This window comes from Balaenoptera ricei, chromosome 7 (assembly GCF_028023285.1).
Source record: "Balaenoptera ricei isolate mBalRic1 chromosome 7, mBalRic1.hap2, whole genome shotgun sequence".
Classification (NCBI taxonomy): Eukaryota; Metazoa; Chordata; class Mammalia; order Artiodactyla; family Balaenopteridae; genus Balaenoptera; species Balaenoptera ricei.
Genome location: NC_082645.1, coordinates 66478568 through 66496342, shown reverse-complemented (window position 1 = coordinate 66496342; position 17775 = coordinate 66478568). Strand labels below are relative to the sequence as shown.

At 43.2% G+C, this 17775-nt stretch overlaps 1 protein-coding gene and 1 long non-coding RNA gene across 52 annotated transcripts in view; one reads left to right on the top strand and one right to left on the bottom strand.

Moving 5' to 3' along the window:
* LOC132369055 (uncharacterized) overlaps positions 1-5650 on the bottom strand; it is a 45644-nt gene extending 39994 nt beyond the window's left edge. For all 8 annotated transcript variants that reach the window (XR_009504229.1, XR_009504231.1, XR_009504234.1 and 5 more), the window contains exon 1: positions 5448-5650. This is a non-coding gene — a long non-coding RNA (uncharacterized LOC132369055). The remainder of the gene's footprint in view (positions 1-5447) is intronic.
* Positions 1-17775, top strand: part of TTN (titin) — a 285370-nt gene that overhangs the window by 234975 nt on the left and 32620 nt on the right. For all 44 annotated transcript variants that reach the window (XM_059928202.1, XM_059928193.1, XM_059928195.1 and 41 more), the window contains 2 exons: positions 70-372; positions 481-17586. In XM_059928202.1, coding sequence (XP_059784185.1) covers positions 70-372; positions 481-17586 — 17409 coding nt within the window. The remainder of the gene's footprint in view (positions 1-69; positions 373-480; positions 17587-17775) is intronic.

Below are 17775 nucleotides of genomic sequence, written 5' to 3'. Positions count from 1 at the left end.
TTGATATATAAGCATTTGCAGCAGAATTTAGGAAATCATAGATTTCTCATAAATTTGCTTTCTTTTCAGGTCCACCTGGCCCCCCTGGAAAACCAGAGGTGTCCAATGTCACTAAAAACACTGCCACTGTCAGTTGGAAAAGACCAGTTGATGATGGTGGCAGTGAGATCACAGGGTATCATGTAGAAAGGAGAGAGAAGAAAGGCTTGCGATGGGTGAGAGCAACAAAGACTCCAGTTTCCGATCTCAGATGCAAAGTAACAGGACTGCAAGAAGGAAACACCTACGAATTCCGTGTCAGTGCAGAGAACAAAGCAGGAATTGGTCCACCTAGTGATACTTCAAATCCTGTTCTAATGAAAGATGTAGCATGTTAGTATTTATCTTTTTCAATACAGCTCATTTGGGAGTGCCAATATTTTATATAATTTATACAAAAGCCAAACCCTTAACACTTTTGTGCCTTTGTTTCCTTTTCAGATCCCCCAGGACCACCCTCAAATGCACGTGTCACTGATACCACCAAGAAATCTGCTTCTTTGGCATGGGGCAAGCCTCATTATGACGGTGGGCTTGAAATCACTGGCTATGTCGTAGAGCATCAAAAAGTAGGAGATGATGCCTGGATAAAGGATACGACAGGAACCGCCCTCAGAATCACCGAGTTTGTCATTCCTGATCTTCAGACTAAAGAAAAATACAATTTTAGAATCAGTGCCATCAACGATGCAGGTGTTGGGGAGCCAGCAGTGATTTCAAATGTTGAAACTGTAGAACGGGAGATGGCTCCTGATTTCGAACTAGATGCTGAGCTTCGAAGAACCCTTGTTGTGAGAGCAGGACTCAGTATTAGAATATTTGTGCCCATTAAAGGTCGTCCTGCTCCTGAAGTGACATGGACCAAAGATGATATCAACCTTAAAAACCGAGCTAACATTGAAAGTACAGAGTCGTTCACGCTCCTGATCATCCCAGAATGTAACAGATATGACACCGGTAAATTTGTGATGACCATTGAAAACCCCGCTGGGAAGAAAAGTGGTTTCGTTAACGTCAGAGTTTTGGATACACCAGGACCTGTCCTTAACCTGAGGCCTACTGACATCACAAAGGAGAGTGTCACCCTGCACTGGGACCTCCCGCTGATAGATGGGGGCTCACAAATAACAAACTACATTGTGGAGAAACGAGAAGCAACACGGAAATCTTACTCCACGGTCACCACTAAGTGCCATAAATGCACATACAAAGTTACTAGCTTGTCTGAAGGATGTGAATACTTCTTCAGAGTGATGGCAGAAAATGAGTATGGAACTGGTGAGCCGACAGAAACAAAAGAGCCTGTAAAAGCCTCCGAAGCACCGTCACCACCAGACAGTCTTAACATTATGGACATAACTAAGAGTACAGTCAGCCTGGTGTGGCCTAAACCCAAGCACGATGGTGGCAGTAAGATCACTGGCTATGTGATTGAAGCCCAAAGAAAAGGCTCTGACCAGTGGACCCACATCACAACCGTGAAGGGGTTAGAATGTGTTGTGAAGAATCTAACTGAAGGGGAAGAATATACCTTCCAAGTGATGGCAGTGAACAGTGCAGGGAGAAGTGCCCCTAGAGAAAGCCGACCCGTCGTTGTCAAGGAGCAGACAATGCTTCCAGAATTGGATCTCCATGGCATTTATCAAAAATTAGTCATTGCTAAAGCTGGTGACAACATCAAAGTTGAAATTCCAGTGCTAGGTCGACCAAAGCCCACAGTTACATGGAAGAAAGGAGACCAGATTCTTAAACAGACCCAGAGAGTTAATTTTGAAAACACAGTAACTTCAACCATCTTAAATATCAACGAGTGTGTAAGAAGCGATAGTGGGCCCTACCCATTAACAGCAAGGAACATTGTGGGAGAGGTTGGTGATGTCATCACCATTCAAGTCCACGATATCCCAGGGCCACCTACTGGACCAATCAAATTTGATGAAGTTTCGTCTGATTTTGTCACCTTCTCTTGGGACCCACCTGAGAACGATGGAGGTGTACCCATAAGCAACTATGTAGTAGAAATGCGACAGACTGACAGTACCACATGGGTTGAGTTAGCAACCACTGTTATACGCACTACCTACAAAGCCACTCACCTTACTACCGGAGTGGAGTATCAATTCCGGGTAAAAGCTCAAAACAGATACGGAGTTGGACCAGGCATCACATCAGCATCCGTAGTTGCCAACTATCCATTTAAGGTTCCTGGGCCTCCTGGTACCCCTCAGGTAACTGCAGTTACCAAGGATTCAATAACAATCAGCTGGCATGAGCCTCTTACTGATGGTGGAAGCCCCATTTTAGGATACCACATTGAAAGAAAAGAACGAAGTAGTATTCTCTGGCAGACTGTGAGCAAAGCATTAGTACCAGGCAACATTTTCAAATCAAGTGGACTTACAGATGGTATTGCTTATGAATTCCGAGTGATCGCAGAAAACATGGCTGGCAAAAGCAAGCCGAGCAAGCCATCTGAACCTGTGTTAGCTTTGGATCCCATTGACCAACCTGGGAAACCGGTTCCTCTCAATATTACTAGACACACAGTGACCCTTAAATGGGCTAAGCCTGAATATACTGGAGGCTTTAAAATTACCAGTTATATAGTTGAAAAGAGAGATTTTCCTAATGGACGGTGGCTGAAAGCCAACTTCAGCAACATTTTGGAGAATGAATTTACAGTCAGCGGACTAACAGAAGATGCCGCATACGAATTCCGCGTGATTGCCAAAAATGCTGCTGGTGCTATTAGCCCACCATCTGAGCCATCAGATGCTGTCACATGCAGGGACGACATCGAAGCACCAAGGATAATGGTGGATATCAAATTTAAGGACACAATTATAATAAAAGCAGGTGAAGCATTCAAGCTGGAAGCTGATGTTTCAGGTCGCCCACCTCCAACAATGGAATGGACCAAAGATGGAAAGGAGCTTGAAAACACAGCAAAATTAGAAATTAAAATGGCAGATTTCTCTACTAACCTGGTAAACAAGGATTCACTAAGAAGGGATGGCGGTGCCTATACCCTTACAGCAACCAATCCTGGTGGTTTTGCTAAACATATTTTCAATGTCAAAGTTCTTGACAGACCAGGCCCACCTGAAGGACCTTTAGATGTATCTGAAGTGACATCAGAAAAATGTGTATTGTCATGGTTGCCTCCACTGGACGATGGAGGTGCCAAAATTGACCATTATGTAGTTCAGAAACGTGAAACCAGCAGACTGGCATGGACAAATGTAGCTTCAGAAGTCCAAGTAACAAGACTAAAGGTCACTAAACTTTTAAAAGGCAATGAATACATATTCCGTGTGATGGCTGTAAATAAATATGGAGTTGGAGAGCCACTGGAATCAGAGCCTGTGCTTGCACTGGATCCTTATGGACCTCCTGAACCACCCAAAAATCCTGAAGTTACAACTATTACTAAAGATTCCATGGTTGTCTGCTGGGGACATCCTGACTCTGATGGCGGCAGCGAAATCATCAATTATATTGTGGAACGGCGTGATAAAGCTGGCCAACGCTGGGTGAAATGCAACAAAAAGACTCTTACTGATTTAAGATATAAAGTGTCTGGACTGACAGAAGGACATGAATATGAGTTCCGGATCATGGCTGAGAACGCTGCTGGAATCAGCGCACCGAGTGCTACCAGTCCATTTTATAAAGCTTGTGATGCTGTGTTTAAACCCGGCCCGCCAGGTAACCCACGTGTTCTAGATACAAGCAGATCATCCATTTCAATTGCTTGGAACAAACCTATCTATGATGGTGGTTCCGAAATCACTGGGTATATGGTTGAGATCGCCCTGCCAGAAGAAGATGAATGGCATATTGTCACTCCACCAGCCGGGCTCAAGGCAACTTCTTACACTATCACCAACCTCACAGAGAACCAGGAATATAAAATCCGCATCTATGCCATGAATTCTGAAGGCATTGGGGAACCTGCACTTGTTCCTGGAACTCCAAAGGCTGAAGACAGGATGCTGCCTCCAGAGATTGAACTGGACGCTGAACTGCGCAAAGTTGTTACCATAAGAGCTTGTTGTACCCTGAGACTTTTTGTTCCAATCAAAGGAAGGCCAGTACCTGAGGTGAAGTGGACCCGGGAACACGGAGAATCTTTAGATAAAGCTAGCATTGAGTCCACAAGCTCTTACACCCTGCTTATCGTTGGAAACGTAAACAGATTCGACAGTGGCAAATACATACTAACTATAGAAAACAGCTCAGGCAGCAAGTCTGCATTTGTCAGTGTCAGAGTACTGGATACACCAGGCCCTCCACAGGATCTGAAGGTAAAGGAGGTCACTAAGACATCTGTCACACTGACATGGGAGCCTCCTCTTCTTGACGGAGGTTCAAAAATAAGTAACTATATTGTTGAAAAGCGGGAATCAACAAGGAAAGCATATTCAACTGTTGCAACAAATTGCCACAAGACTTCCTGGAAGGTAGACCAGCTTCAAGAAGGCTGTAATTACTACTTCAGGGTTCTCGCTGAAAATGAATATGGCATCGGGCTGCCTGCTGAAACCGCAGAATCTGTGAAAGCATCAGAACGACCTCTTCCTCCAGGAAAAATAACTTTGGTGGACGTCGCAAGAAATAGCGTGTCACTCTCTTGGGAGAAACCTGAGCATGATGGAGGCAGCCGAATTCTAGGCTACACTGTAGAGATGCAGAGCAAAGGCAGTGACAAATGGGTCACATGTGCCACAGTCAAAGTCACCGAAGCCACTATTACTGGATTAATTCAGGGTGAAGAATACTCTTTCCGTGTTTCAGCTCAGAATGAGAAGGGCATCAGCGATCCAAGACAACTGAGTGTGCCAGTAGTTGCCAAGGATCTTGTCATTCTACCAGCCTTCAAACTCCTGTTCAATACTTTCACTGTACTGGCAGGTGAAGATCTGAAAGTCGATGTTCCATTCATTGGACGCCCTACGCCAACTGCAACCTGGCATAAAGATGATGTACCACTGAAGCAGACAACCAGAGTAAATGCAGAGAGCACAGAAAATAACTCACTACTGACAATAAAGGAAGCCTGCCGAGAAGATGTGGGACATTACGTAGTTAAACTGACTAACTCAGCCGGTGAAGCTACTGAAACCCTTAATGTTATTGTTCTTGACAAACCAGGGCCTCCAACGGGACCAGTTAAAATGGATGAAGTGACAGCTGATAGTATCACTTTCTCCTGGGGCCCACCTAAGTATGATGGTGGAAGCTCTATCAATAATTACATTGTAGAAAAACGGGACACTTCCACAACCACCTGGCAAATTGTGTCGGCTACTGTTGCAAGGACAACAATAAAAGCTTGCAGGTTAAAGACTGGATGTGAATATCAGTTTAGGATTGCAGCTGAAAACAGATATGGAAAGAGTACCTACCTCAATTCAGAGCCTACTGTAGCCCAGTATCCATTCAAAGTTCCTGGTCCTCCTGGCACACCATTCGTAACGCTCTCCTCCAAGGACAGTATGGAAGTACAATGGAACGAGCCAGTCAGTGATGGAGGTAGCAAAGTCACTGGCTATCATCTAGAACGCAAGGAGAGAAATAGCATCCTCTGGGTTAAGTTGAATAAGACACCCATTCCTCAAACCAAGTTTAAAACAACTGGCCTCGACGAAGGCATTGAATATGAATTTAGAGTCTCCGCAGAGAACATCGTGGGCATCGGCAAGCCAAGTAAAGTGTCAGAAAGCTACGTCGCCCGTGATCCATGTGATCCACCAGGAAGGCCAGAGCCAATCATTGTCACAAGGAATTCTGTGACTCTTCAGTGGAAGAAACCCACATATGATGGTGGAAGCAAGGTCACTGGTTATATTGTTGAGAAGAAAGAACTGCCCGAGGGCCGCTGGATGAAAGCCAGTTTTACAAATGTCATTGACACTCAGTTTGAAGTAACTGGCCTAGCTGAAGATCACAGATATGAGTTCCGGGTTATAGCTCGAAATGCTGCAGGAGTGTTTAGTGAGCCTTCAGAAAGCACAGGAGCAATAACAGCAAGAGATGAGGTAGAACCACCACGAATTCGTATGGATCCAAAATACAAAGACACAATTGTGGTTCACGCTGGTGAGTTATTCAACATTGACGCAGATATTTATGGCAAACCAGTACCAACCACTCAGTGGCTAAAAGGTGATCAGGAGCTTTCAAATACAGCTCGATTAGAAATAAAGAGCACTGATTTTGCCACCAGTCTCAATGTAAAGGATGCAATACGTGTTGACAGTGGAAATTACATACTGAAAGCCAAAAATGTTGCAGGAGAGATATCAGTCACTGTAAATGTCAAAGTTCTTGACAGACCAGGGCCACCTGAAGGACCTATTGTTATATCAGGAGTTACAGCAGAAAAATGCACACTCGCTTGGAAACCCCCACTACAAGATGGTGGGAGTGATATCATAAATTATATTGTGGAAAAGAGAGAAACCAGCCGCTTGGTTTGGACTGTGGTTGATGCCAACGTGCAAACTCTCAGCTGCAAGCTTACTAAGCTTCTTGAAGGCAATGAATACATCTTCCGTATAATGGCTGTCAACAGATATGGTGTTGGCGAACCTCTTGAATCTGAGCCAGTAATTGCCAAGAATCCATTTGTAGTGCCAGATGCACCAAAAGCTCCAAAAATCACAGCGGTGACCAAGGACTCAATGGTTGTTGTATGGGAAAGGCCAGCATCTGATGGTGGCAGTGAAATTCTTGGATATGTTCTTGAAAAACGGGATAAAGAGGGCATCAGATGGACAAGATGCCATAAACGTCTGATTGGCGAACTGCGCTTGAGAATAACTGGACTCTTAGAAAATCACAATTATGAATTCAGGGTCTCAGCTGAGAATGCTGCTGGACTCAGTGAACCAAGCCCACCTTCTGCTTACCAAAAGGCTTGTGATCCTATTTATAAACCAGGACCTCCAAACAATCCCAAAGTCATTGATATTACCAGATCTTCCGTCTTCCTTTCTTGGGGCAAACCAATATATGATGGTGGCTGTGAAATCCAAGGATACATTGTTGAAAAATGTGACGTGAGTGTTGGTGAATGGACAATGTGCACTCCACCGACTGGAATCAATAAAACAAATATAGAAGTCGAGAAGCTGCTGGAAAAGCATGAGTACAACTTCCGTATCTGTGCTGTTAACAAAGCTGGAGTTGGAGAACATGCCGATGTCCCTGGACCTATTATAGTTGAAGAAAAATTGGAAGCACCAGACATTGATCTTGACCTAGAACTAAGGAAAATTATAAATATAAGGGCAGGTGGCTCCTTAAGGTTATTTGTTCCTATTAGAGGTCGTCCTACACCAGAAGTTAAATGGGGAAAGGTGGATGGTGAAATCCGAGACGCAGCTATAATTGACAGCACTAGCAGCTTCACCTCTCTTGTTCTTGACAATGTCAACCGATATGATAGTGGAAAATATACTCTCACGTTAGAAAACAGCAGTGGGACAAAGACTGCCTTTGTTACTGTGAGAGTCCTGGACACACCAAGTCCACCTGTTAATCTGAAAGTCACAGAAATCACCAAAGACTCAGTATCAATTACATGGGAACCTCCTTTGTTGGATGGGGGATCCAAAATTAAAAACTACATTGTTGAGAAACGTGAAGCCACAAGGAAATCATACGCTGCAGTTGTAACAAACTGCCATAAGAATTCTTGGAAAATCGATCAACTCCAAGAAGGCTGCAGTTACTACTTTAGAGTCACAGCTGAGAACGAATATGGTATTGGCCTTCCCGCCCACACTGATGATCCAATTAAGGTTGCAGAAGTCCCACAACCTCCAGGAAAAATAACTGTGGATGATGTCACCAGAAACAGTGTCTCTTTGAGTTGGACAAAGCCTGAACATGATGGCGGCAGTAAAATCATTCAGTATATTGTGGAAATGCAAGCTAAACACCATGAGAAATGGTCAGAGTGTGCTCGAGTCAAGTCCCTTGAAGCCGTAATTACCAACCTAACTCAGGGAGAAGAATACCTTTTTAGAGTTGTGGCTATAAATGAAAAGGGAAGAAGTGATCCTAGGTCTCTTGCAGTTCCAATAGTTGCCAAAGATCTGGTCATTGAGCCAGATGTAAGACCTGCATTTAACAATTATAGTGTACAGGTTGGCCAAGATTTGAAAATAGAAGTGCCAATTTCTGGACGTCCTAAGCCAACCATTACCTGGACTAAAGACAGTCTTCCACTGAAGCAGACTACAAGAATCAATGTTACTGATTCACTTGACCTCACCATACTCAGTATTAAAGAAACTCATAAGGATGACAGTGGACACTATGGAATCACAGTTGCTAATGTTGTTGGTCAGAAGACAGCATCCATCGAAATTATAACCCTAGATAAGCCTGATCCTCCAAAAGGACCTGTTAAATTTGATGAAGTCAGTGCTGAAAGTATTACCTTATCTTGGGAACCTCCATTATATACAGGGGGCTGCCAGATCACTAACTACATAGTTCAGAAAAGAGATACAACCACCACAGTATGGGATGTTGTTTCTGCTACTGTTGCCAGAACTACACTCAAAGTGACCAAACTGAAGACTGGTACAGAATACCAATTCAGAATATTCGCTGAAAACAGATATGGACAAAGCTTTGCCTTGGAATCTGAGCCAACTGTAGCTCAATATCCCTACAAAGTACCAGGTCCTCCAGGCACACCATTTGTCACAGCCATTTCCAAAGACTCCATGCTTATAGAGTGGCATGAACCAATCAATAACGGTGGAAGTCCAATCATAGGTTACCACCTTGAGAGAAAGGAAAGAAATAGTATTTTGTGGACAAAGGTCAACAAAACTATTATTCATGACACCCAGTTTAAAGCACTCAATCTTGAAGAAGGCATTGGATATGAATTCAGAGTTTATGCTGAAAATATTGTTGGTATAGGCAAAGCAAGCAAGAATTCTGAATGCTATGTAGCCAGAGATCCCTGTGACCCACCAGGAACCCCAGAAGCAATAATAGTTAAAAGACATGAAATCACTTTACAATGGACCAAACCAGCATATGATGGTGGAAGTATGATTACGGGTTACATTGTAGAGAAACGTGATTTGCCTGAGGGTCGTTGGATGAAAGCCAGCTTCACAAACGTCATTGAAACTCAATTTACTGTGTCAGGTCTTACTGAAGATCAAAGATATGAATTCAGAGTCATTGCAAAGAATGCAGCTGGTACAATAAGCAAACCCTCCGACAGTACTGGACCGATAACTGCCAAGGATGAGGTCGAACTCCCAAGAATTTCAATGGATCCAAAATTCAGAGACACAATTGTGGTAAATGCTGGAGAAACATTCAGGCTTGAAGCTGATGTCCACGGAAAGCCGCTACCTACCATTGAGTGGTTAAGAGGAGATAAGGAAATTGAAGAATCTGCTAGATGTGAAATAAAGAACACAGATTTCAAGGCTTTACTTATTGTAAAGGATGCCATTAGAATTGATGGTGGACAGTATATTTTAAGAGCTTCCAATGTTGCAGGTTCTAAGTCATTCCCAGTGAATGTAAAAGTGTTAGACAGACCAGGACCTCCAGAAGGGCCAGTCCAGGTTACTGGAGTCACCGCTGAAAAATGCACAATAACATGGTTTCCACCACTTCAAGATGGTGGCAGCAACATTTCTCACTATGTTGTTGAAAAGAGAGAAACAAGTCGGCTTGCCTGGACTGTTGTTGCTTCAGAGGTTGTAACCGATTCTCTGAAAGTTACCAAACTCTTAGAAGGGAATGAATACATTTTCCGTATAATGGCTGTCAACAAATACGGTGTTGGAGAGCCTTTGGAATCTGCACCAGTACTCATGAAAAATCCATTTGTGCTTCCTGGACCACCAAAAAGCCTGGAAGTCACAAACGTTGCCAAGGACTCCATGACCATCTGTTGGAACCGTCCAGATAGTGATGGTGGAAGTGAGATTATTGGCTACATTGTAGAAAAAAGAGACAAAAGTGGCATTAGGTGGATAAAATGTAATAAACGCCGCATTACAGATTTGCGTCTAAGAGTAACAGGATTAACAGAAGATCATGAGTATGAATTCAGAGTCTCTGCAGAAAACGCTGCTGGAGTTGGAGAACCAAGTCTAGCTACAGTTTATTATAAGGCTTGCGATCCGGTGTTCAAACCTGGCCCCCCCATCAATGCACACATTGTAGACACCACTAAAAATTCAATTACACTTGCCTGGGGTAAACCCATCTATGATGGTGGCAGTGAGATCCTGGGATACGTAGTAGAAATCTGTAAAGCAGATGAAGAAGAATGGCAAATAGTTACTCCACAGACTGGCCTGAGGGCCACTCGATTTGAAATTTCAAGACTCACTGAACACCAGGAGTATAAAATACGAGTCTGTGCCCTCAATAAAGTTGGTTTAGGTGAGGCTACATCAGTTCCTGGTACTGTGAAACCAGAAGATAAACTCGAAGCACCTGAACTTGACCTTGACTCTGAATTAAGGAAAGGAATTGTTGTAAGAGCTGGTGGATCTGTCAGAATTCACATTCCATTCAAAGGTCGCCCAACACCTGAGATCACTTGGTCTCGAGAGGAAGGTGAATTCACAGATAAGGTCCAAACTGAAAAAGCAGCAAACTATACCCAACTATCAATAGATAACTGTGATAGAAATGATGCTGGAAAATATACTCTCAAGCTGGAAAACAGCAGTGGATCTAAATCTGCCTTTGTAACTGTGAAAGTTCTTGACACCCCAGGACCACCACAGAATTTGGCAGTCAAAGAAGTGAGAAAAGATTTTGTCCTTCTGATATGGGAACCACCCATCATCGATGGGGGTGCAAAGGTCAAGAACTATATTATTGACAAACGTGAGTCAACCAGAAAAGCATATGCTAACGTGAGTAATAAATGCAGCAAAACAAGCTTTAAAGTTGAGAATCTTACAGAAGGAGCCATGTACTACTTTAGAGTAATGGCTGAAAATGAATTTGGAGTTGGTGTTCCAGTGGAAACCACTGATGCTGTGAAAGCAGCTGAGCCTCCTTCCCCACCAGGAAAGGTCACACTCATTGACGTGTCCCAGACTAGTGCATCGCTGATGTGGGAGAAACCTGAACATGATGGTGGTAGCAGAATCCTGGGGTATGTTGTTGAAATGCAGCCCAAAGGAACAGAAAAATGGAGTGTTGTGGCTGAATCCAAAGTCTGCAATGCAGTTGTTACTGGTTTGAGTTCTGGACAAGAATATCAGTTCCGTATCAAGGCTTACAATGAGAAAGGAAAAAGCGATCCAAGAGTGCTTGGTGTTCCTGTCATAGCCAAGGACTTGACTATACAGCCTAGTTTTAAGTTACCATTTAACACATATAGTGTCCAAGCTGGAGAAGCTCTTAAAATCGAAATTCCTGTTATTGGCCGACCGAGACCTGAAATTTCATGGGTCAAAGATGGCGAGCCTCTTAAACAGACAACAAGAGTAAATGTTGAGGAAACAGCTACATCAACTGTTTTGCACATTATAGAAAGTAACAAAGATGACTTTGGAAAATACATCATAACAGCAACAAATAGTGCAGGTACGGCAACTGAAAATCTCAGCATTATCGTTTTGGAAAAGCCTGGACCTCCAGTTGGACCAGTTCGGTTTGATGAAGTTAGTGCAGACTTTGTGGTCATATCTTGGGAACCTCCAGCCTATACTGGTGGCTGCCAAATAAGCAACTACATTGTAGAGAAGCGAGATACAACTACCACCAGTTGGCACATGGTATCAGCAACAGTTGCAAGAACAACAATTAAAATAACCAAACTGAAAACAGGCACCGAGTACCAGTTTAGAATTTTTGCAGAAAACAGGTATGGAAAAAGTGCCCCCTTGGATTCTAAACCAATTATTGTACAATATCCATTTAAAGAACCCGGGCCACCTGGCACTCCTTTTGTGACATCAGTCTCGAAAGATCAAATGCTTGTGCAGTGGCACGAGCCAGTTAATGATGGAGGCAGCAAAGTTACTGGCTACCATCTTGAACAGAAAGAAAAGAACAGCATTTTATGGGTCAAATTAAATAAGACTCCCATTCAAGACACCAAATTCAAAACAACTGGGCTTGATGAAGGCCTTGAGTATGAGTTCAAAGTTTCTGCTGAAAATATTGTTGGCATCGGCAAGCCGAGCAAAGTGTCGGAATGCTTTGTTGCTCGTGATCCATGTGACCCACCAGGTCGCCCTGAAGCCATTGTTATTACAAGAAACAATGTCACGCTGAAATGGAAGAAACCTGCCTATGATGGTGGCAGCAGAATAACAGGTTATATTGTAGAAAAGAAAGATCTACCTGACGGCCGTTGGATGAAAGCCAGCTTTACTAATGTATTAGAAACTGAATATACAGTGAGTGGACTTGTAGAAGACCAAAGATATGAATTCAGAGTAATTGCAAGAAATGCAGCTGGCAACTTTAGTGAACCATCTGAAAGCACTGGCGCCATTACTGCAAGAGATGAAATTGATGCACCAAATGCCTCACTGGATCCCAGATATAAAGATGTCATCGTTGTTCATGCAGGAGAGACTTTTGCCCTTGAAGCTGATATCCGTGGCAAACCTATACCTGATATTGTTTGGTCAAAAGATGGAAAAGAGCTTGAAGAAACGGCTGCCAGAATGGAAATTAAGTCTACTATTCAGAAAACAACTCTTCTTGTCAGAGACTGTATACGTAGTGACGGAGGACAATATATCCTGAAACTCAGCAACGTGGGTGGTACAAAGTCTATACCAATCACTGTAAAGGTACTTGACAGGCCAGGGCCTCCTGAAGGGCCTCTGAAAGTTTCTGGAGTTACTGCTGAAAAATGTTACCTGGCATGGAACCCACCTTTACAAGATGGTGGTGCTAATATCTCACATTACATCATTGAAAAGAGAGAGACAAGCAGACTCTCCTGGACCCAGGTTTCAACTGAGGTACAGGCCCTTAACTACAAAGTCACTAAACTTCTTCCTGGTAATGAGTACATTTTCCGTGTCATGGCTGTGAATAAATATGGAATTGGAGAGCCTCTGGAATCTGAGCCTGTTGTAGCCTGTAATCCTTATAAACCACCAGGTCCTCCTTCGCCACCTGAAGCCTCAGCAATCACCAAAGAGTCTATGGTCGTAACATGGGCACGCCCAGTGGATGATGGAGGTGCTGAAATCGAGGGCTACATTCTTGAAAAACGAGATAAGGAAGGCATTAGATGGACCAAGTGCAACAAGAAAACACTAACAGATCTTCGATTCAGGGTAACTGGCCTTACTGAAGGGCATTCCTATGAATTCCGAGTTGCTGCTGAAAATGCAGCTGGTGTGGGTGAACCTAGTGAGCCATCTGTTTTCTATCGTGCATGTGATGTTCTGTATCCACCAGGACCACCAAGTAATCTAAAAGTGACAGACACTTCCAGATCTTCTGTCTCCCTGGTGTGGAATAAGCCAATTTATGATGGCGGTGCTCCTGTTAAGGGCTATGTTGTTGAGGTCAAAGAAGCCACTGCTGACGAATGGACAACGTGCACTCCACCAACAGGATTACAAGGAAAGCAGTTCACCGTGACCAAGCTTAAAGAAAATACTGAATATAACTTCCGTATTTGTGCCATCAATTCTGAAGGCATAGGTGAACCTGCAACTATACCTGGTTCAGTTGTTGCTAAAGAGAGGCAAGAGCCACCAGAAATAGAACTGGATGCTGATCTCCGAAAAGTGGTCATTCTGCGTGCGAGTGCTACTTTACGCTTATTTGTCACTATCAAAGGTCGACCAGAACCTGAAGTTAAATGGGAAAAGGCAGAAGGCGTTCTCACTGACCGGGCCCAGATTGAGGTGACCAGCTCATATACAATGCTGGTAATTGACAACATTACCAGATTTGACAGTGGTCGGTATAATCTGACACTAGAAAATAACAGTGGCTCTAAAACTGCTTTTGTTAACGTCAGAGTTCTCGACTCACCAAGCGCCCCTGTGAATTTGACCGTAGGAGAAGTGAAGAAAGATTCAGTGACACTGGCTTGGGAACCACCGCTTATTGATGGTGGAGCTAAGATTACGAACTACATCGTCGAAAAACGAGAAACTACAAGAAAAGTGTATGCTACTGTTACAAACAATTGCATGAAGAACACTTTTAAAATTGAAAACCTGCAAGAAGGATGTTCTTACTACTTCCGAGTCTTGGCTTCCAATGAATATGGGATTGGTTTGCCAGCTGAAACAACTGAACCTGTTAAAGTTTCTGAAACACCTCTCCCACCTGGAAGAGTAACTCTTGTTGATGTGACCCGTAACACAGCTACAATTAAGTGGGAGAGACCAGAAAGTGACGGTGGCAGCAAAATTACCGGTTATGTAGTTGAAATGCAGACCAAAGGGAGTGAAAAATGGAGCATCTGCACACAAGTTAAGACTCTAGAAGCAACTATATCTGGCCTAACTGCTGGAGAGGAGTATATCTTCAGGGTAGCTGCACTTAATGAAAAAGGAAAAAGTGATCCAAGACAACTTGGAGTGCCAGTAATTGCAAGAGATATTGAAATAAAGCCTTCAGTTGAGCTTCCTTTCAATACTTTCAATGTAAAGGCTAGAGACCAATTGAAGATTGATGTTCCATTTAAAGGAAGACCTCAACCTACTGTAAGCTGGAAAAAAGATGGTCAGACTCTTAAAGAGACAACTAGAGTAAATGTTTCTTCTTCAAAGACTGTAACATCACTAACAATTAAGGAAGCTTCAAAGGAAGATGTTGGAACTTATGAATTATGTGTTGCAAACAGTGCTGGATCCATAACAGTTCCTATTACTATAATTGTGCTTGACAAACCAGGACCTCCCGGACCTATACATATTGATGAGGTTAGTTGTGACAATATAACCATTTCCTGGAATCCTCCAGAATATGATGGTGGCTGCCAGGTTAGCAATTACATCGTTGAAAAGAGAGAAACCTCTTCTACAACATGGCACATAGTTTCACAGGCAGTTGCAAGAACATCCATTAAAATAGTTCGTCTAGTAACAGGAAGTGAGTATCAGTTCCGCATTTGTGCAGAAAACCGCTACGGAAAGAGCTCCTACAGTGCATCTTCAGCTGTAGTTGCAGAGTATCCATTCAGCCCCCCAGGTCCTCCTGGTACTCCTAAAGTTGTGCATGCCACAAAATCCACAATGTTGGTAACCTGGCAAGTGCCAGTTAATGATGGAGGAAGTCAAGTACTTGGCTATCACCTTGAGTATAAAGAAAGAAGCAGCATTCTTTGGTCAAAAGCAAATAAGAGCCTCATCACTGATACTCAAAGGAAAGTCTCCGGCCTTGAAGAAGGACTGATGTATGAGTATCGTGTATATGCTGAGACTATTGCTGGAATTGGTAAATGCAGTAAGTCTTGTGAACCAGTCCCTGCAAGAGACCCTTGTGACCCTCCTGGACAACCTGAAGTCACAAATATCACAAGGAAATCAGTGTCACTTAAGTGGTCTAAACCACATTATGATGGTGGAGCTAAGATCACCGGATACATTGTTGAACGTAGAGAACTACCAGATGGCCGGTGGCTGAAGTGCAACTTTACTAGTGTACAAGAAACATACTTTGAAGTAACTGAACTTACTGAAGATCAGCGTTATGAATTCCGGGTTTTCGCAAGGAATGCTGCTGACTCAACTAGTGAGCCATCTGAATCCACTGGACCTATCACAGTTAAAGACGATGTTGAGGCTCCAAGAATTATGATGGATGTCAAGTTCCGAGATGTTATTGTTGTCAAAGCTGGAGAGGTCCTTAAGATAAATGCAGACATTGCAGGGCGACCTCTGCCAGTAATTTCCTGGGCCAAGGATGGTGTAGAAATTGAAGAGAGAGCAAGAACAGAAATTGTCTCAACGGACTACAATACTTTGCTAACAGTGAAAGACTGTGTCCGACGAGACTCTGGGCAGTATGTGCTAACACTGAAGAATGTTGCTGGAACTCGGTCTTTGGCAGTTAATTGCAAGGTACTTGATAAGCCTGGCCCACCAGCAGGACCACTTGAAATAACTGGCCTCACTGCTGAGAAATGCTCTGTTTCTTGGGGACCGCCCCAAGAAGATGGTGGCGCAGCTATCGACTATTACATTGTAGAAAAACGCGAGACAAGTCGCCTTGCTTGGACAATATGTGAAGGAGAGTTAAGGACAACATCCTGTAAAGTGACCAAGTTGCTCAAAGGCAATGAATACATCTTTAGAGTAACTGGTGTTAATAAATATGGTGTTGGTGAGCCCCTGGAGAGTGTGGCTGTAAAGGCACTAGATCCATTTACGGTTCCAAGTCCACCCACATCTTTGGAAATTACATCTGTGACCAAAGAGTTCATGACACTTTGCTGGGCAAGACCAGAGAGTGATGGAGGCAGTGAAATCTCTGGATACATAATTGAAAGGCGAGAGAAAAACAGCCTACGATGGTTGCGTGTAAACAAAAAACCAGTTTATGATCTGAGAGTGAAATCAACAGGACTTCGGGCAGGATGTGAATATGAGTATCGGGTATATGCAGAAAATGCTGCAGGCCTGAGCCTTCCAAGTGAAACCTCTCCCTTAATTCAGGCAGAAGACCCCGTGTTCTTACCATCTCCTCCATCCAAACCCAATATCATGGACTCAGGCAAGACCAATATAACTATTGGCTGGGTTAAGCCCTTATTTGATGGTGGGTCCCCAGTAACTGGATACACTGTAGAATTTAAAAAATCTGATGAAATTGACTGGAAAACTGCCATTCAGAACTTAAGGGGCACAGAATACACAATAAGTGGACTAACCACAGGAGCCGAATACATTTTCAGAATAAGATCTATCAATAAGGTCGGTGCTAGTGATCCCAGTGATAGCTCCGATCCCCAGATAGCAAAAGAAAGAGAAGAAGAACCTGTATTTGATCTTGACAGTGAAATGAAGAAGACCTTGATTGTCAAGGCCGGTGCCTCCTTTACCATGACTGTGCCTTTCCGAGGAAGACCAGTACCCAGTGTCTCCTGGAGCAAACCAGACACTGACCTCCGCACTAGAGCTTATATTGATTCCACAGACTCTCGTACATCACTGACTATTGAAAATGCCAATAGAAATGATTCTGGAAAATACACATTAACAATTCAGAATATTTTGAATGCTGCTTCACTGACCTTAGTTGTCAAAGTTTTAGATTCTCCTGGTCCTCCAGCCAATATTACTGTACATGATGTCACCAGAGAGTCTGCAGTGTTATCCTGGGATGTTCCTGAAAATGATGGTGGAGCACCAGTGAAGAATTACTACATAGAAAAACGGGAGGCCAGTAAGAAAGCATGGGTCTCAGTGACCAGCAACTGTAACCGCCTCTCCTACAAAATTACCAACTTACAAGAAGGGGCGATTTACTACTTCAGAGTCTCTGGAGAAAATGAGTTTGGTGTTGGTGTACCAGCTGAAACGAAGGAAGGAGTAAAAATAACAGGTATGTTTTAAGAACAAAGAAAAAACCTACATATCCATATTCATTTTCCTAGACTAGTGTGAATCATTTTAATTATTGTTTAATCTTAAATGCTTTTGGTTCACACCTCGAACAATTCATACTATAGCACAAAATGAAATCTTACTACTAGAGAAAGTTTTTCATTGATTAAAAAAAAGTAGAAATTTA